The sequence below is a fragment of the Agelaius tricolor genome, unplaced genomic scaffold (assembly GCF_023055355.1).
Source record: "Agelaius tricolor isolate 1412-34295 unplaced genomic scaffold, bAgeTri1.0.p SCAF_4, whole genome shotgun sequence".
NCBI lineage: Eukaryota > Metazoa > Chordata > Aves > Passeriformes > Icteridae > Agelaius > Agelaius tricolor.
The window spans coordinates 45,552,380-45,573,619 of NW_027269264.1; the positions used below are offsets into that span (position 1 = coordinate 45,552,380).

The window sequence follows — 21,240 nt, forward strand, 5'->3', positions numbered from 1 at the left end:
AGCTTGGTGAGATGGTTTTATTTCCTTTTTGCACTCTGTTCTTCTACGATGAGTTGGTATAGTCTCAGTTCCTTCTTTGTGAGACAGGAGTGTGAGTAAGATTGATATGCTAAGGGCTGAGGATGTTTGTATCCTGTCTTGGAATTATAGTGAATATGAAATTGATTTGTTTATAAATTGTTGCATTTTGTGGTACATTTTTAAAGAGCTACTTGTTATCTGCAATATTTGTATTATGGACAGGGAAAGGACCTTTGAACATTTTTATAATGTATTTCAGATAAAATAATATGGCATCTGTTATTCTCCTGCTAGAAATATTAATATACTTGAAAGAAAACATCTGAACTAGTCTAAGCAATTGTTCCCAAACCCCACATTTTTCCTTCAAAGAGTGTGAATCTTAGTGTTTTAGTTCTTCAGTGAGGGAAAGCAAAATGTTTTTATGACATGGAAACAAGTAACGTAATTTACTCCAATGTGGAGTTTCCTGTCAAGGATCATAGTAGACACCAAGTTTTGTATTATTTTCAGGATATCTGAGGTGTGTTATGTTTAGATTTCTTTATTTGAAACTAGACTGGATTTTTAAGGTGAGATCTGTTCCCCTTACCTCCCTTTTTTTAAGGAGCAGGAACATAATCATTCTTTTAAAATTACTGAACTAGTACTGAACTAGACTTCAGGTTTTTATGTAGAAGTTAAGTACTTTAATTTTTTTTTAAGATAATGGTGATCAGAAGCCAACGGGAGTTGATTTCTAGTCTACTAGTTCATCTGCAAGAATGAGACAGTGAAGCAGATGCTTTACATGAAACTTGTGTGCTTAGGTGCTGTAACTCCTGTTTCATTGCTACTTCCCTTTAAGAGAAATGTTAACTGGTTGTGTTCAGGTTTCCACTGCACCCATTATTACTGTGCAAAGTATTCTTTATACGTGATATTTTACAAAAAGTTGCATTTCATTTATCAAGTTTTTGCTAGTACTCCTTAGTAGCTAAGTCATTAGTGTTCGAGTTCTTCACCCTTTGTCTGCAGAACATGAGTTGTTCTTGCTTGACAGGTGGTCTTAAATTTTCTGTTCCAGGAAATTAGCATTCCCAGTCTGTGATGCACAGGCTATGGAAAGGTATGTTTAGTTCTGAATTGCAGCAGCAGCAGACTTAGAAATTTTATCTGCTTTTAATGAGAGCACACTCCTCCTGTGCTTCTTGTCACCTAGTAAATGAAGCTGCAGTTTTGTGGGCAAAAGCTTTTATGAAGTACTGCCTCAATCGATATTCCTTTCAAGCCACTCTATTTAAGCTATGTTCTGACCTGAAAACTGTTTGAGAATTTGACCTCCAATAAATGGTCAGTGACACTTTCAAATGTCACAGCAGTTCACAAGATTCGTATATGCATTTAGCTTCAGTAAGCTGAGTAGGATTACCCATCTCTAATTTATATGGCTGCCTACATAAGGCAAGCACCTTGAAGTTCCCCAGCTTCTGCTGATTAGTACCAAAACATCATGGTTACATCTTTTGGGTTTTCCCCACCCCTATGCGAAACAGTGAGATAAATCATCGAAAACCTGAAGAAACTGTACAATTGCATTTACCTAGTGGAAAATATCTTTGTGATTTGAAGTATTTATTTATAATCCTCTGTTATAGAAGGTTTGTCTCACTGGAAGCTTCTGAGAGATCTTTCATACCTTTGTAAAACTAAAAGGGTATTTTAATAACAAGCTGAAAAAGAAATCCACAGATATTGTATGAATTTATATTTCCTTTCAAAAAGAAAGGAACTTCTTAAAGGACAAAATCAAGCAATTCATTTTAGATATAAATTTAGGAATGGAACAGTATCAGTAATATAGTGATACGGAAAATTATGTTTTCAATCTGTTGAAACTAGTTGTCATTTTTTAATGAAGCTCTATTATTCTGCTCTACGTATCTGTTGGCTTTTGGCTGTGCTGCTGACTTTCACTAGATGATATAGATTGGGTGGCTTGGATATGAGAGAGACTTTCACGATTATGTCTGATTCACAGTCTGTCACTTTAGAGTCTCTTTGTCTTTTGCAAAACCCAGGTTATCTTAGACTGAATGTATTGCCTGACTGTAACATTCATCCAAGTAGATAAACCACTGACAAAACCTGAAATCTCACAGTGATGTAGCAGATAGGAACAGAACATGTACTTAGAGACATTCAGCTGTGAAACAAATATGTCTAACTCCAGAGTCCACAGTTTCAGTAGGGGCTTCTCTTAAGACTAGTAGTATTTGCTTAAATATTACCAGTGGTGGCTCAAACTGTGTTTCCAAAGTTATAATGCAATAGTTACGTCCTGAATGCAAGGAATAATATAATATTTTTACCTAGTAATTGCTCTGGCTATTCTGCTAAGTATAAACTGGAATGGTCTCAAATGTGCACTCCATTTGTGCATGTTGTTGACCTCCTATGGTTTTGTTGTTCTGAGCTACTGTTTCCAAGACATGTTGATATGTTACTCATATTGCTGTGACTCATCTGAGTAGTATGAAGAACTCATAGCTGACAGTAAACATGAAAGAAACCTTCACTGTAAGTTAGTCACTGTCTGGCCTAGTGTACTTACAATTTTGTCCTAATATTTAATCTTATCCTCAGAGAGTCTTTGCTTTGCCCAGTCACTGTGTATTTGACCACAAATACTAATTTTGAAGTGGACTCACTTGCAGGTTTAATTCACAAAGTATACTCTGTTTGGTTTTGTTTGTACACTTTATATATTTTGATATAAAAATATATAAAGTTTATTGTGTGTATTTAAAAATGTATACTTGTTATAAGTAAGATCTATATATGGAAAATATAAATAGTATCAATGTATAAATAGTTTCATAATTCCAGGTATTATAATCCATTGCCATTTTTATGAACTATGTCAATGTATAGCCAATGATAGATTTTAATATTTTGGTACTGCTTGTCTACTGAGTTATGCTATCATGGTATATATGTTAATTGTTAAATCTTACAGGCAAACATATGAGAGTTACTTGACTTTGTCAGGAGTTCAGCCATCTAGAAATACCAGTGCATTTGGGCCAGAATCATTGATTTACTTAATGTTGTTTGAAGGTGAAATTAGAAGAAAGCAATGACATTTTTTAGTATATTTAAGGACAGACATTTATAACATAGCAAATACCCAAGGAATTGGAAGCAGCTGTTCTTTATAGCAGCTTCCATGACTATTTTTTCCCCCTTTCAAACTTATAGAAATCCAGCCTTACCAGCCAGCTTGTTTTTTCCTTTCCCTAGGTTAAATAAAGCAAATGGCTCAGCCTTCATGGGTGGATTTTCTACCTGGCTTGTCTATTTTTCTGCTACACGTTTTCCACTTTGCTCTTAAAATATGGCACACAAAATTTTGTTCTTGCAGTTTTGAGAGCAACCGGTAAAATGGAAGAAGTCTTTTAATCTGAAGCATAAAGCTATTAGTATTTCCAGAGATAAAATTTGTTTTCTTTTTTCTTTTAAATTAACATTCTGAATGTGAATTTCTGGACATATTCTGTTTCTCTGTTGGCCTACTTTCTTTCTTGTGTCTGTTAATTTGTGGTACCGTGAAGGATATGATCTGCTTTTCCTACTATTTAGTTAAATCTTTTTACAGGGTTGGGGCACACCTTTCAAGTCACTGAAACATATTTGAATTCTGATCTTGCTGTCCTACATTTTAGGCCTTTTCTGTATGGAACATATATAAATTACACGGAAGGCTAATACATAAGTACTGGTGTCCCATTAAAAGGAGAATAAACTAGTAGCTCTTCTCTTTTTTTGTGGGAGAAGTATTTCAGCTGCATGCGCATCAAACATTTCTATAATTATTGCTGTCAAATTCAGAAATTTATATCTAAACAGCAGTTAAACTTGATGAAAGTTTGAACTTGTCAGATTACATGACTGTTTGAATTTCAAGATAAGGTCAAGTTCTTTTCAGCATCAGTGAAGATGTGTGCGGTGGAAGCACATACATAGTTGAAAACAGTTGGAATTGAGGAGCTAATAACCACTGTATATATTTGGTGAGAGTGACAACCAGACTAGAACTGGTTCAGTGAACTGAATGTTTTTTAGCAGTGCAGCAAATTAGATGGGTTCCTGGAAGAAATGCTTCAGTTTAATCTCAGGACTGCTCAAGATGCAAACCAATGGTAAATGTGTGATAGGAGACTAGCTTCACTAATGCACTAGTGCACACTATAGCAGCTTTCTAAAAAATGGGTTTTTCCTTCATCAGAATTCTGTGGGTTTTTTTAAAGTAGGAAAAATAGGCTGTTGAGGACAATCTGCTGTGTTAAGTTAGGATTTCTCATTTGTGTCTGGGGTGGAATGCTGGGGAAAGGTTTAGATGTATAAATGATTAGCCTAAACAGCTATTGATGTAATTGTCTGCAACTGAACAATGAACTGTTTTTACTCACTATCTTCTCGCACTGTTTTGCTTACACTCTGCCAGCCAATTTTTACAGTTCATAAGATGTCAATAGAAATGCTAAAGCAGCAGTGGTGGCCTTAGGCAGTCCAACAACATGGCATAAAAATAGATTGATGTTAGGAAGTGACATACTGTCATAATCAGTTAGTGCATCAATTGTCTAGTTTTATTATCACTGAAACTTGAAAGGTGGTAAAAAAAGGTTATGTAAAAACTTTCCTTATGTTTGACAATTGTCTTTGGTTAAGAAAAATGCAAAATCCAGAATACTTCAATTAAGTTATTTGAGCCCAAACGTGGAGCTGATCCAGGCCAATTTAATAATCTCTCATTAACAGCCTTAAATTTCAGCATTATCACTAAATATTTTTCTTGAAAGACTATTTTGTAAGACATAATGTGATCACTGAATTAATTTCTACTTGTTGGTTTACTTAAAAGAGGCAGTTCTGTCAATATGTCATTTTTTCAGATGGAGGTGAACAGTAGAACTGAAGCACGGAACATACTAAATACTTTAACTTACAATAGCCTTGATTTGGCTGTTTGTGTTGTTTATTATAAATTTCTTATTGTTAGCAGTAAATACACATAAAGAATGTGTCACAGGGTTTGATATATCACAGTATTTTCAGAACAGAGGTAATGACTAGTTGGCACAAATACTTCCTGAATTCCTCAATAGGAGAAACTTAATGCTGCGCTGACTTAGAACTGGACACATGCCTGTTTTGAAAACGGAGGACGAAGTGCAAAGCTATTGCAATCAGTATTAGTCACTTGAGTTTTTGGAAGTGCTTAGAGAAGTGCTTTGGGATTTGGACATGATAATATTTTATAATTTTAGCCAGGGATAGTGAGATTACTAGGAATTTCTTTGCTGTTCTTGAAAAGAACAGCATCAGCTCTTCTTACAGAAGAGATTGTTTTCCTTTCCTCAAGAGGCTAAAACATTGGCAACCTAGGTTGCTCCTTTTAAGCCTGGTTTTGGACTTTAAAACTGTGCTTGTAAATCTTCTTTGTTCACAGTGACTACATATGGCTGAAGTGTCAAGTTTGTGACAGTTTATGGCTGTCTTTTTGTGTGCATTAATTCAAACTTTGCTCTGATTTTTCAGAGGTACAAATTCTATAGGATGGGTGGCAGGCCAAGACCAAATGTCAGTTACAGGACACTTGAAATGCCTTCTGATTTTTTTGTATTTCTGTGCTATTGTGACAAAACATGACAGTGGAACATCAGTGTCAGTCTTTGTTTCAAAACTCTTACCAGAGCCCCTGCAGATTTGCTCTGACTTCACTCATTTTTGCTCTCTGCTCAAATTACCAGTTGTAATTTAACCAGTAAAATAGAACGACCAGTACACAGCTTACACACGGTGCGACCTTGTTTTGGTATGGAAATCCACAGGTGAGTCTCTATATCTGGTGTGTATAGGAGCACAATATGTACCACAGAAATTCTCAGGGAAGTCTGAAGCTGGTGTTCTCTCCTTGCTACAAATTAAATTTCTCAGATTTTTTTGAAAGCATTTCCCAAAATCTATAATTCTTCATGGTTATTTTTGGATACCTATAAATAATAGGTATTTTATCTTATTTTCAGCTTCTTTGTAATACTGGCCATGCTGAAGAAAAGTTGGGTTTTACCTATGACAGCATCATTATATGGTAAGTAGTAAAGAGCACTAGGCAATCCTAGGGAACTTCAGTTGTTTAGGTCCAATTAAATAAACTTCATTTATATTTTGAACTAGTATTTTGTATTTATAATATGTTTTAAGCTTCATAATGCAAGTATATAACCTGCAAATATTTTAATGAGTAAAATCAGAAATATATTTCTCACTATTAGGCAAACAGTGACAAACCCTCCAAATTAGAAGTGTAGATTTCTTCATTATATTCCTCCAAGATGTAAAAGTGCCTCTAAGTGTTTCAGTAGTTGTAGAAAGCACTTGTAATAAAAAGGTACATCTACAAAATACAGAGGATACTCTTGATAAAGACTCGAGATTTAAAGACCAGTATTTTATGTTGTACTGGTGTGTATATGTCCATGAAGCTCTACTTGCCTTGCTACTCCATGTCCTGTGTATATTCTTTTAAGTGGAATTTCTGTCTGTTTTTTGGCCATTTTGACTGTCAGATGTAACTACATGCTTATTTGCACACAGAAGTTTTTAAATTTGTCTTGAAGACCAGCACTGGTGACAAAAGCAAAGATCTAATATTTAATGCATTTCTGTGTTCTTTCAATTTAGATCTCACTTAAGCAGAAAAGGTTAGGAAAGCTAATTGCTCTTTGAGCAAAATGTTGGGAAACTTTGTGTAATTGTTTTCTAGCTAAAACTGATGTCTCTATCTTTTTGACTAGATATATGTTTTCATTGCATACCTAAAGATAGTGACACATCTCTTTTTGGCAGATTTTGCTTTTGAGTGTTGAATCTCATGATAGTGTTTTCCTTTGTAGTGGTTTCAGTTCATTAACTGGTCTACAGCTTCCTCACAGGGGAAGAGGAGGAGGAGCCTCTGATCTGGTCTTTCCATTGACCAGTGAGAGGACCCTAGGGAATGGCCTGAAGTTGTGTTAGGGGAAGTTTAGGTCAGGTATCAGAAAAAGGTTCTTTACTCAGAGGGTGGTTGGGTAGCAGAACAGGCTCCCTAGGTAGCCTGGCAGAGTTCAAGAAGTGTTTGTTTGGACAGTGCTCTCAGGCTCGTGGTATGATCCTTGGGATTGTCCTGTGCAGGGCCAGGAGTTGTACTCAAAGATCTGTGGTATCAGGAATACACTCAGTATCAGTGCAGGCGGGGCTTGAACTGATTGAGAGCAGCCCTGCTGAGAAGGACTTGGGGATCCTGCTGGATGAGGGGCTGGACATGAGTCAGCAGTCCCGTGTCCAGTTTTGAAAGTCCAGAAATCCAGCTCTGTCCTGCATCCAAAGCAAATGTGGGTAGCATATTCATATTACAGGAAAGATGGTTTTGAAACAAGTCCCTATTTGGTGCTGAAAGTAATAATCAGTTCATCTTTTTTGCAAATGGTATGGCAGCCTACTTTGTCTAGGTATCACCTGGGAGTAGGCCCCTGTTACAGTGACTTACCCTGGCCAGGTATTCACCAAAAGACTCTGAAGATATTTTGCCTTGGAGTAGCTGATTACCATGTAGGACAACCCTAGAATAAGGAAAAAAAAAACCCAAACCTTTTTAGAAGTAGAAATTCAGTCTCAGTGGATGAAGTATTTATGATCTTAGATGTCCAGTGAAAAATCCTCTTAGAAAGTGTCATTGGGAGGTTGAGGATTCCCACCCCACCCTGCTTGTTGTTGAGGAAGAGGGACGAATGTGTTGAGGGCCTTCAAAAGGACAGTGTGCTACGTCATGCTTTCTAATTCAATTTCTAGTGTTCTTCCATATCTCATTTCTTCTTACCTGCCTTATTCTGCCTCTTAATTTTCTTGGACTAGAATTATGGTCAGCTGTTTTGTCAAATAACTTGTGTACAGGTTTTCATTCTGTGTCGTTTCAAGGATGTATAAGCTGTTAATTGGGGAAAAACTCATTTGTGGCTTTTTAAGATTAATATATTGTCTACATCTGCTGACCAGAATGAGAGCTTGCCTTCTAGGTTGCACATGAGAAGACCTGAAAGTCAGAAAATTAGTTCAGAACGTTTATTTTTAAAAATCCTACTTTTTGTCTTAAATGAGTGAGTTGTAGCTGCATGTCAGATGGTGAAGTCTTACCTGCTGCCTAATAGTTGTTTGTCCCTCTTGTTTTCTTCATTCTAGTCTGAGGTTAGCTTTACTGAATGAAGCAAAAGAGGTGCGAGCAGCAGGATTGCGAGCCCTCCGCTATCTCATTCGAGACTCCAGTATTCTCCAGAAGGTGCTAAAGTTGAAAGTGGATTATTTGATAGCCAGGTAATTTTTCTCTTTCTTCTTGTTGCAAGTTGTAAAGTTCTAAATCACTTACCTTTTCATGGTTGATACAGGAGAGAAGTGTTTCCATAGTCTGTTACGGTTTTAGTGAGTAGTTTTAAAAAATCCTTTTTGCTTCAACAGAATATTTCATCAAACTAGTTAATCCAAATAAAATTCTGTCCTAATATATGATACATTACAAGTATCCAAATAATTTCTACTTCTAGTCATAAATGCCATTAACAATTAATATGGTTGAAATATTAATAATTTTCATGTCTTTAGTTTTTGTATGGGAATTGTTTGATTCTTTGTATTATCACATTGCTGTAATAGTTGATGTCCAAGAATTTTTAGTCTAAATATAATCAATGACACAACAGAAAAGTACCAAAGGGCAAACCAACAGTGAGATAATACAATCAGCATGATGAATAGATAAATAATAGCATTTCTAGTGCTTCCTGTAATGAAATTTTTTATTTAATGTGCTGGTACACATGTGTGTGAATTTAATTTCTGTTTATAAATATACACATGTAATTTTAGTGTGCTGTTCAACCTTTTTGGAGCAAAAGGACTTTTCTGATTTCAAACTCTGAAACACTCAAGGTGTGTTGATGTGAAACATTAGAAATATTTGGTGTGGTCTCATTTGCAAATGACAAATGCAGCTGCCTTGGAAAATAGTTGTTGAAGCATTATGCTTTGCCATTTTATATTTGAGAGCATTTTAGTGACTTAGTTGTAATGAAAATAGCGGAGAAAATATAAACCAAACCTAACTGATGTATCATAATGAGTATATTTGCTGAAAAGTGTAGTTTTTAAACCATAAGTCAATTATTTTTCTTTTGTACTCATGTGCATAAATATTAACATGAGGTATTAACCATTAAGGTGAAAGTTACAAAATGTGTTTTTTTAACTTACTTTAGGTGCATTGACATACAGCAGAGTAATGAAGTAGAAAGAACACAAGCACTTCGATTAGTCAGAAAGGTAAAATCTTCTATGTATGGTTGTATCTGCTGTGCCACTCAATTGTGCTGACTCCTGGCTGTCTCCATCAACAGTGCTTTTTCACAGTCTCTAATACCTTGCTTTACCTTTATCATGTAATAAAGCTGATAATTTAAAAGACAGAAAAATGTAGTGAAGAGAGTTGTTTTGGTTTTACAGTTTTACCATTTAGAATCTCAAGTGTGCTAGAAAAATCATGCTTACTGGACAAGGTTTGGGAAACACTTATCAAAGAGTGAATGCAAGGGCATAAAAACAACATTAAGTTTCAATATTGAAATTATGATTACTTCATTGTATAGTTTGTTTAAACATCTGTGAATCAGAGATTGGGAGATTTTCTGCCATGCAAGATCTGAGACAAATTGTCACTGAAGTGATCATTCAAGGAATGCTTATAGCCTTACTGCTTTGTTGGTAGCAGTTGATGCTGTCCACAGGATTTTGTCTCAGATACTCAATGAAATGTGTTTAGTCTGTGATGGTTACTGTGTTTTAAATCTCGTGGATGTGAGATTTAAAAGTATGGTTGCTGCATTTTCAAGTTCATCGTAGAAAAATTGGCATATAGACGTACTAAATGTACTCAGGAAACATAATATCCTGCCTTTGTGCTGGACTTCGCTGTTCTTTATTGTTCTCATATTCTTATAGAAACTACCGAAGGCTGGAGTAAAGCTTGAAGTAGTTGAAGAATGGTTCCCCAGGAGTACTGTCTGTGTTAAATCTCTTTTTGTGTTTTAAATCTATCTAAATATATTTTCTGTCTCACAGGAGATACAATGTACTTGATTAACAATTGTGCCAAAAAGGAGAGTTTTTAAGTATTAAAGACATCTGCCTCCAAACCCAAACAAGACAAAAACAAAAAAGCCCCAGTATGAAGGAACAGGTCCTTAAGGAAGTTGCACTTTTATTATAAAAGTTTTTTATGAATCTACTTTGAAAGAAGAACTTCAGTGTAGACTCATCAGAGGATAGAAGCACATCCATAATCGGTTTTATTTGGGTCAGAAATTTGTCCTCATTATTTCTGGGCTTTTTTGAGCATTTTCTACTTGAACAAAAACTTCTGTCTTGCATGAAAGAAGAGACAGCAAGAGAAACAAATTCATTAGCTTGATCTGAAAAAAATTATGGTCAAAGAGAAGCATCAAAGAAATCATACAGCTGACCCTTGGTGGGTTTTTTTTCTTTGTCGTGGTGCAAGGATATTGGTGTGCACCAGGTGTGTGCATCAAACGCACAGGCTGTGCAGCCACACTTGTGGTTCCTTGATGCTGAGAACTGTGTTGATGGAAAGCCTTTTCTAGCATCTTTTGCTACTTACCTATAACATTGTTTTCTTAAAAGACAGTGTCAGACCAACAAAAAGCCACCCAGCCTGCTACCACTAAAGTTAACAGCTTCCTCATGTGCTGTCTAGGCCACAGCAGTTAAGCATGCATTGTCATAAAGCAGTCAATGCTCAAGAAATTCTCTCACAAGGAATACTGTGCTTCCTGAATAGCATAATCTGTATTTTCACACTGTCTTTTTGTTACCTTGCTCTTGCCCTTCTTCTCCTTCTGTCTTCATCTCCCTCAGTGTCTCAGATTTAGTGATTTGATGCCAGGATTGCTAAAAGATTAGGAATAGGACCCTATAATATAAATGACTAAAAGGAAAGAATAAATGGTGCAAAAAATGAAAAAAAGCTAACAAACTTGTTCAGAAGATAATTAACTGTGAAACTGAATTGGGTTTTGCCAGTATCACAGAACTATTCTATCTATCTAACTATTCTATCACATCTAATTTCAAGATGTGGCTCTTTAACCTCCTCTTAGGTAGTAAAAATGTCTGTGAGAATTGCATACATTAAAATTAAAACCTTCTCTTTTCTTTCTTTTCATAGAGAAGAACAACAAAATATAAAATAGTAATACTACTTTATGAATTTAGAAAAAGCAGTTGTAAACTTTGTTTTAAAAATAATAGGTTTAAATGGTGTATGTAGATTTAAAAAAATCTAACTTTTTAAACTTGATCTCAAATAGTTTTTGAAGGCAGAGTGCTCACTGCCTGTTTTGACTGTAATCACCTCTACATTTACGGGTAAAAGTCTTACAATTTAGTAATATCTTAAGCCATGAAAAGGATGTCATGAAGTTGCTTCCGGAAGCGTTTTTATATCTGATAGAAGTCAGTAACACATTTCTTTTAAATTTTATGGTCCGGGTGTTTTCTTTTTAAAGCAGAAGTCAGGGTTAGATGCAATATGAGCCATGTTCTTTCTTCCTCTTTCCTAAAGGAGTCTTAAAAGACCAAATTCATACTCTCTATTACTTATTTCATTGTAGCTACTTATAAGTAGCTTTCCTTTACCTGCCCTTGGTCTTTAGAACTGCATTTTAATACAAAGAACAGATACAAAGTAAATGGGAAAAATTGTTTATTCTACTGATGTGTTTAGAATTGAGTGTTGCAAGAAACCTTTCCTTCTCTTGCCTGCAAAGCAAAGAAGACCGTGAAGCAGAGCAGCTTGTGTCCTCACAGGAAGTCCCATGTCAATATCAGTAGCAAACAAGTTGCAATTTCTAGAGTGGATTGGTGCACCTATTCTATTGCTTATTCTTTTTTCTTCTTCCAGTGTAAAAGTGAAAGACTGTGTGGGTGGGAGAGAATTTGTTTTCTCTTTAAAGTCCTATCTTAAAACTTCCTGTTTCATTGGCATTAACATTAGAAGCTTCTCAAAAACATGTATTTAAAGATAGATTTGTTAAAACTCTTTCAATATTTTGGTCATAATTGTTGATCCCCTCTCATTTTAACATCTCTGCAAAAAAAAGGTAAAAAACTAATCGTCTTTGTACAGATACCTACAACACATCAGAGGGAGATGTAAAGTGGATATAGGACAAAATATTTTTGGAAGAATTACAAAGATAAGCCTGGTTTTGTTGAAAACAAAAAAGAAGATAAACAAAAGCATGGGAAACTAGTTTTAATTTTTTAGGTGCTTGATGGATATTGAATATGTTCTTATGTCTCATTTTTGTAGAGAAAAAAAGGTGACATGGCTGAGTGGGCTATAAAACATTGCACTGTTCCCTTTTTCGGCAGTCAGACAAAAACCTGCTTCCTCCTTAGTAATACATTAGTTTAGTGATCTTCTTGTTCCAGCAGGATATATCTATTTAATTTTCATAAATTAAAAAAATGTGAACAGTTGCTCAGCCTTTGTAATCAAAGGCTCACTTGAGGGACAGTCAAGAGTTGGTGTATTGGTTGTTCAGGAATAGTTTTCTTTAGCTTTTAATGCATCTTGCTCCTTAATCTGATGTGAATTCTGGGTATCTCAAACTAACAGCTGAGGCTTTCTGTAGTGCAAAATGTCCTTAATAGTAGATGAGTTTGTAGTTGATTCTGTGTCATTGGATAATGTTGTCAATATTTTGGCATACTGGACATATTGGATAATGTCGTCAAGATATTTTTGGGAAAAAAAATCCTATGATGAAGGTAGTCCTAATTCTCACTGCAAAAAACATCTTTTAAATTCTTTCATATTAAGATAAAATATAAAAACAAAAAACTGAAACACAAAGAGAATGGTAAAGTAAATTGACAAACAAATTGAAATTGAAAAAAATTTCAAGAGCAAAATAAATAGTTGTGAAGATTCACCAGATACAACCAAGTTATAGGCAGACTGGTCTGTCTAGCTGTGAATATGTAAGTGTATTGAGGTGAATATGTAAGTGTATTTAGAGAAATGTAAAGAAACCAGAAGGCTTTTTCTTTCCTTTTTGGCAGATGATCACTGTGAACGCTTCATTGTTCCCCAGTTCTATTACTAATTCTTTGATAGCAGTTGGAAATGATGGTCTTCAAGAAAGAGACAGAATGGTTCGAGCATGTATAGCCATTATCTGTGAGCTAGGTAAGATAATTTTTCTTAATTAGTGTTCAGTTTTGACATGGTTATCGTTCACAGTACTTGTTTAATAAGGAATTAGATGTTAAGTGTTCCTATCAACAGTTTCATGGATTTTAGTTATTTGTATGATATAAACCAAAATGACTTAAAAGCTATTTATGTATCATAGGCAAAGGTTTCAGGTTTTCATCTTTTCCTTCAAGACTTGACAGTTTTTGGTTTGCCTTAAAAACATTTCTCTACTGCAGTTGGAGTTTCTTAAAGTAAAGGATTTGAAATAGAGAGATTTCCATACACAAGATGCTTACAAATTTAGAAGAGTTCAGAGAACAGCAAAATATCCTCATTTTAAAAAAATTTTTGGGGTGGGTACTGTAGTTGTCAGGACAGTGGTTTATACTAACTCCCTAAACTTTCATTTGGCTGCTATTTTTTAAAGGTTTTCAAAATCAATCAGTGGGAAATAATTCAGTAATTTGTTTACAGGATTAAAGTTTCTGTTTTACAGAAATAAACAAAATGTTACTCTTATTTCCGTATAAATATTTTATCTATGTTGGTTCAGTGAAGCATGCAAACTCTTCATGGGAAAATCCAGAAACTGCTATATGGAAACTTGGTTGGGAGTTAAACTGGGAAATGGCCCAACTGGAGACTGAGTGACCAGTATTTTTGTGTATGATAAATGAATCCAAAATCACCATTCATTACCAGTGTCAGCTAGTTCCATGAAAAGCTCTACATGTGCCTCAGCAGTGTTCAGGATAAATAAGATACCCATACTAGAGATGACGAGATTGTCATATACCATGAAATGTTTTATCTTAGATCACTGGCCAAAATTACCTGTTTTCCTTTATCTAGCTCTTCAGAATCCTGAGGTGGTGGCTCTTCGGGGTGGTTTAAGTACCATCTTGAAAAATGTGATTGACTGTCAGCTAAGCCGAATAAATGAGGCTCTGATAACTACAGTTTTGCACCTCATTAATCATCCAAAGACCCGACAGTATGTGCGAGCAGATGTAGAATTAGAGGTTAGTACAGTTTTATTTGTTTAGTGACAGAAATTAAACACTTTATTACTCATTAAAATGTTTTACTTTTGTCTCAGATTTCCTGTGTGTTAGTGCACAGTGTCTAAGATAAAAGATAAAATGTTTAGGCTAAAAGCCTGAGACTTATGAAGCAGAAATAATACAACAGTTTGGAGTGGGACTGAGGAAAGGGCACTAGCGACTTAACTGTATTTTCATGTGAAAATAATGCGTGTCTTTCTTTTGTTTAGCGAATTTTAGCCCCTTACACAGATTTTCACTACAGGCATAATCCAGACACAGCAGAAGGACAACTCAAGTAAGTGTTAGTGCTGCTATTTGTGCCATCAGTTATGTTCATAGCATTGGAATTGAGCTGTACTCCTTCCAAATACTAAATTTCTAGAAGTTGAATTTTGTAGGCCAGAGTACAGTTTTCTAAAATACTGTTAAGAATTTAAGATTTAAAAGGGCTTGTTTAGCCTAGAGAGGAGAAGGTTGAGGCACTCCCTCTGCTGAATAGCAGCCTTTTTACTACCTATGAAAATGCTTTCAAGATGATATAGCCAGGGCCCTTCATGGCGGTGTAAGGTGGGAGGACAGGAAGCAACAGAGACAAATTGTAGCAAGAAATATTTCAACTTGGTATTAGGGGCAGTGGGGATGATTTTATATATGAGGCTGGTCAAGAGTTAGAATATGTTGTCCAGAGAGGTCTTGCTGCCTTGAGTTTCTAGCACCCAGCTGGATAAAGCCTTGAGTTTTTTTGCAGGTATTCCAAGCTGAGTTACAAAAGCTTATATACCTCCTAAAGCTCTGGACACTGTAAAGGCATTTACTGAGTTCTTGCAGAGGGGTTGAACTATGATGACCTTTAAAAGTGCCTTCCAAAGCAAACCATTCTATGTTTCTATAATCTGGCCTAGTCTGATAACAGACTAGGTGATTTGGACTAAAGAGAGATCTCCTGAGGTGGCTTACAACTTGAATTATTCAGGATTTTTTAATTATGAAACAGGATTAGATGCTTAGGTCTGGGTAACTGAGTAAGGTCCAAATCTTTACATATCTGCTCTAGACTTAGTGTCAATGGAGGTGCAGAGTGATACATATGACCCCTTGGGGTGTTTTTTATGTTATCCTCCTGTGGAAACTCCCCTGGCAGAGAAAAAGTAACAATAATCAAAAATTCTAAACCTTTTCTGTGTCTATATACATTGTGTAAATACATATGTACACATATATGCATACATAAAATACTTCTTTTACTCTGGATTTTGTCCCCTATCTCAGTTAACTACCTTTTAATAATAATAGTGTAGTACTGTTTGTTTTGTAATTATTACCTGCATTGTGACATTTTTTGTTTCACTGGCAGAGAGGACAGAGAAGCGCGATTCCTGGCTAGTAAAATGGGAATAGTGGCTGCATTTCGATCATGGGCAGGTAAGACTTGTTTATTTGTTTGAAATTGGATGATCGGAAGTGTGATTTTATCTCTATTATAAATGACACACCATCTGTCTCATTTGATATGTCTAATTGCTATCAATACCTTCCTGCAATGGAACTTAATATGTGTTTTGATACTGTAAAATTGGAGGATGCAATGCATAGTTTTCTTAGACTCCTGAGAAGGCATAGCTTTTCCTCTCCTGTGTAAAATGCCTTATAAATTACATTTTGATGGTCATTCTTGAAATCTAATGTGTTAAAGGGTGTTTAAAAATAACATTCATATCATAAGAACTTGCATTTGAGATGGTTCTGCCACTGTAAATGAAGTCTTTTTGTCTGTGTTAAGAGATATTGGCAAATATTTCATCTGCTTTTGCTATAGCTGAAGAGAAATTGGAAATGGACATAGCAATTTTTCATGTAGAAGATATTTCTAAATCAAAAAAGGTTGTTTTTTTTTTTCATTCTACTAAATCCTTTCTCTGTGATATTACAATATGTGAGATGAAGGTACTGCCTCAGGGATTGCTTTTTTTTTTTTTTTCAAGACACTGTCTTGCAGATTTAAATCAGTTAATATAAACATTTACCAAAATTTTGAGTGGAGTTTTACCAGGCTATACTTAAGCTGTTTCGCAACACTATTTGTGTTATTTTTTTAAATTCTGACAATGATCACTAAGCTTAATTTTAATATTTAGGTGTCTTTCAAGTTTCTTGTGTGTTCTCACATGCTTGAAGAGGAAGCATGTGATGACTTTGAAACTTTTCAGGAAACAGTTTCTGATAGGTGTGTTACTGCATCTTCCTGGACTCAGACACTTAGATCTAACAGCTGTTAGAATTCCCCTGAGACTAAAGGGAAATGAATTAATTTGTTAGGTTAAGATACAGCTTTTGATTGAAATACCTAACAGTTCTGCTCAGATGATGAAAACCTTCAGACTGAAGAGTTACTCATTAGAGACACTTTCATCTTTTTCTCATTTCTTCCATACATATGTTGTTTTCACAGGTAACTTTTGAGTACTGTTCACAATGGAAGGACAAAAGTAGCACAATTTTTTAATGAGGAAATAAAGTTTTGTGATTAGTAACTTTTTTTTCATGTTACTTTCATGTTTTTCACTTATTTTCAAACTGGAAATCTAATTTAAAAATGTGTCTATTGTCCTTTCTTTTGTTGATGAGGGAATATTGTTATACATTTAATATTTTCTAGGTATTATCAGCCTGTGCAAACCTGGAAATTCTGGGATTCAGTCTCTCATTGGGGTACTCTGTATACCAAATATGGAAATCCGGGTAGGTGGTGAATATTTAGTACTGATAATATACTTACTGGAATATATTACTGAAATAATACTTAATATTTTAATTAAGTTATTCTTAACTTTTAAACAATTAAGTGGTTTAAATAAATACAGACTCCAGTTATGAAACAGCTGTTCCTGAGTTTATTTAACCCCCCAAAGTTCAAGTCTGTAATTCTGTTATAAAATTCCTACGAAATTGGGAAGCACACCATGTGTATGTGACAAAATGGAGAAAAGTTCATAAATAAGTTTTTACTCTGGTACAGATCAATGCACGTTTACAGTAGCTGCAGTCGCAAGTTTAGAGCATAATAATCAGAGTTGAATTCCAGGTAAAAAAATGTTTCTTCACAAATTAAACTTAATAGAGAAAAGTTGATGGTTCCAGATATAACTATTGTAAAAATTTGCAGTCTAAGTAGCCTGAACTACTATAGCATTCATAGTGACAATAAGAGACAATTCAAAAGTAAAAAAACCTCATCCTCTCTTCTCCAGTTTATTTCCATTTGTGAAAAAAACACTGCAACAAATGCACCAGTGTTAGCACTCTAGAAATCTTAAGGGACAATTTTGTAAATCTGTAAAATTCCTGTTTTGTTATGTTTTCTTTGGTAGCGAGGGCTGCTTGAAGTTCTCTACGATATATTTCGCCTTCCTCTCCCTGTTATTGCAGAAGAATTTATTGAGGCACTTCTCAGTGTAGGTAAGTATTTAAAACAATTCACATAAGAATTCTGTGTATTAAACTCCTATACAAATTTAAAACCTCTGCTGTCTCCTATGTAGTGTAAATAGCCTTTGTTTTATCGCTGAATTTAATTTAATTCAGGGTGCTCTGAAGTCCTGTCTGAAATTCTTTATCACCTGTTAAGTATTATAAGTTTGATGAAAGATCAGCATAGTTAGGCATTAATGCAAAGACTGTAAGGTCAGCACTACAGATTAGACTTCTTTGAACTGTTAGGAATATTCAGAATTGTGGATGTGTTAGTGAATACTACAGACAAGTTATTAGTCGGTCTTTTCTGTATATTGTCTATCTGTTAGTTGTCTCCATTGTCCTTAGACTGCTGCTTTTTTGAGGGCAAGTGCATGCTTATTCGTGCCTTTAAATTTAACCAAGTTAGTATTTTACCTTTAGAATTAGTCCTTTGTAAACCCAAGAGAAGTCTCTGCTTTTTTAAATTTATAAGTAAATAAATCATTATTTGTTGCAAACTTTCTACTCCTATATATGGATGTCCCTTGTAACATTTTAGGTGCTAATGGTATTTTCTCTTAAACATGTTTAATATGTTTATGAATTGGAAATATCACTGTTTTTGTTGACACTTAGATACAATCTTTGTCCTAGCTTTCAAGGTACCCTTGCTTTGTTCAGGACTGTGGACTAGATGACATGTTAGAGATCCCCTCTGACAAAATTTTCTGTAATTTGAAACCACCTGAAATAATATTTGCAGGCAAGGGTTATTATTTACATACAGACTGCCATTATAATAATATTGTAAAAGCCAAGTTTATAATTACCATTGTCCATATTTTTTTGTTCTAGATCCAGGCAGGTTTCAAGACTGCTGGAGACTTTCTGATGGCTTTGTAGCTGCTGAGGCTAAAACTGTTTTACCCCATCGAGCCAGGTCAAGGTGAGGATTTAATGACTTTAACTTAGTCAAAGCCATTCCTTTTCTTTTGTTTTGTGGCAGTGTGGACAAAACGTTTCTTGTTTTCTTGCAGGAACAATAAGAAATGTACTTTCTAAACTGTTTTCATACTTTTTTCCTCTTTAGGCCTGATCTCATGGATAATTACTTGGCTTTAGTGCTTTCTGCTTTTATTACCAATGGGCTTCTGGAGGTAACTAATGACTTTCAGTTCTAATAGATACTTGCTACATTTTCCTTGCAAGAGGTCAAGCAAGGTGTTATACCTTAAATGTTGTAATGTTTTTTTGCTTTCTGAAGGGTCTGGTTGAAGTGATCACAAGTAGCGATGACCATGTATCTGTCAGAGCAACTATCCTTTTGGGAGAACTTCTGCACATGGTAAATACCACTCTATGTAACTACTTGTGAATAGATACTTGCTATTATAGCATTAATTTGTATTCCAAGCTTGAAACATATAGATTTCATATGAATAGTGGATTAATTTCACATTATATCTTCTGGCACTTCATAGATTAAAGCCAGTATAATTCAATAGGAAGACTGTTTGGAAAGAATTTAGTGCTAGGAGCTCTGCTCCAAGGCTGTCTGTAGGTCTGACTCTCACTTTCTTGCCATAGCAGCAGTTGTATTTTTAAGCTGGAACCCTCCAAACGCTCCCATCAGTAACTGTGTTTGGGAAAAGGACCATTGCTAATTTTTGCTTTTCTAAGAATGATGATCAGTAGGCCTCTGACCAAGTGTGTTTAGCTTTCTGCCTCACAGGGGAGACAGATGAAAATTTATTCATACTCAGCTTGATGTGCTTTTGGTACTCTGTGTTACTCATTCAGGCAATTCCATCTTGGTGGAGTGCTCCTGCTGCAGGGAAACTTCAGCTTCATTCCACTTCCGTGGACCTAAGACAGCTCTTACAGTATCTTCTCTTTCTTAAACTAATCTTGTACTGAGATGATGATACTGTTTTCATAAATACTCCTGTGTACATTTTTTATAATATTATATCCTATTTTTCTGGTTTCCTGAATACTTTTGAATGGGTGTGATTGTTAACTCACACTGGAGTATGCTATAAAGCACAGGTATTTTTTGATTTTTTGAAGGATGATCTGTTAATCAGATATGGCTACTGTTTCTCAAAGACTGAAAAAAATACTTTAAAAATACACTAAATACACCTGTTTATTTAGTGTTTGGAAATGTAAATAATCTCTTTATCTTCATGTTCTTTAGTTTCTAAAAATATTTGCAGAACTATGTATGTTTATTAAAAGCACTTAAATGTCAAGTAACTTAGAATGTTATGTTAATAAATCAGGGGTTTTTGTGCACTAATGCTTTAGTAGAAATCATCAGCTTTAATTGGATTTCTGATTTTAGGGTTTTTTAGTACTTTTATGTACATGACATAAGCTCCTGCTTTGCAAGTCTTTGCATATTGCAACTTAAACTCCAGTGGAAACAATATGTACTATAAAACTCTGAAATTGTTTGAAGTGACTTGCTAATGTAATTCAGCTGATTTGTTAGATCACAAATTCAAAATCATGTGGATAATTATGCTCTGACATTAAGAAAAATGTAATTTTGTTGTCATAAATTTGTTAAAATCTTGTGAAAAGTGGTAGATTCTTGAAATGTTGATCCTAAAAAGATGGATGAAATCGTTGTAATAAGTTATTTTAGCGGGTCTTTTGTTGGGTTTTTTTGTAGGCAAACACAATTCTTCCTCATTCTCATAGCCATCACTTGCACTGCTTACCAACACTGATGAATATGGCAGCATCCTTTGACATCATGAAAGAGAAAAGACAGTAAGAATTATATGTTACATTTGAAAGCATAAAGTTCTGTCACAAAATGCTATCTTCTCTGAAACTTTCTAATGGAAGAAATCTAATAATTATATATTCACACGTCTCTAATATGTATTTCTTCAACTTTGTGTTCTTAGTTGGTTTTCTTTGTAGAAGACAAAATCAGTGCGTTGAGGTTTCTTTCACTTGTAAAAATGTATTTGTTAAGGACTCTTGCCATTGCTGATCTGTCTTGTCAGATCAGTATTCTGATTTATAACATAATGTTCTGTCTTTCATTGTGTTGTCAGTGATAAATTACAGGATTTTTCTAAACTGTTAGTGTGAAATGATAAATGGTGCTTGTAGAGTACTTCCTAAAAGTGTAGTGCTCTTCTGTTTTTTAGTTTTAAAGGTTTCTTATATGTCATTGGAGAACGTTGCTATGCAATGACAGCATTAGTTTTTCAAAAAAGGCATATCTGAAATTTCAGGAGAGGATATTTCACATGGCCAAAGTGGTGGAGTGAAAAAAAGGACAAAGGGCAGAAGACAGATGCTTATACATTACCTGAATTGTTGTCCTTGTTGGTATTTCTGGACACA

General features: G+C 34.9%; 1 protein-coding gene across 2 annotated transcripts in view; it reads left to right on the forward strand.

The window, feature by feature from the left end:
* Nucleotides 1–21,240, forward strand: part of RICTOR (RPTOR independent companion of MTOR complex 2) — a 73,791-nt gene that overhangs the window by 20,288 nt on the left and 32,263 nt on the right. For both annotated transcript variants that reach the window (XM_071425504.1, XM_071425505.1), the window contains exons 4-16: nt 6,093–6,157; nt 8,284–8,415; nt 9,354–9,417; nt 13,237–13,363; nt 14,225–14,394; nt 14,646–14,713; nt 15,773–15,840; nt 17,075–17,157; nt 17,787–17,874; nt 18,727–18,817; nt 18,962–19,028; nt 19,136–19,216; nt 20,552–20,652. In XM_071425504.1, coding sequence (XP_071281605.1) covers nt 6,093–6,157; nt 8,284–8,415; nt 9,354–9,417; nt 13,237–13,363; nt 14,225–14,394; nt 14,646–14,713; nt 15,773–15,840; nt 17,075–17,157; nt 17,787–17,874; nt 18,727–18,817; nt 18,962–19,028; nt 19,136–19,216; nt 20,552–20,652 — 1,205 coding nt within the window. The remainder of the gene's footprint in view (nt 1–6,092; nt 6,158–8,283; nt 8,416–9,353; nt 9,418–13,236; nt 13,364–14,224; nt 14,395–14,645; nt 14,714–15,772; nt 15,841–17,074; nt 17,158–17,786; nt 17,875–18,726; nt 18,818–18,961; nt 19,029–19,135; nt 19,217–20,551; nt 20,653–21,240) is intronic.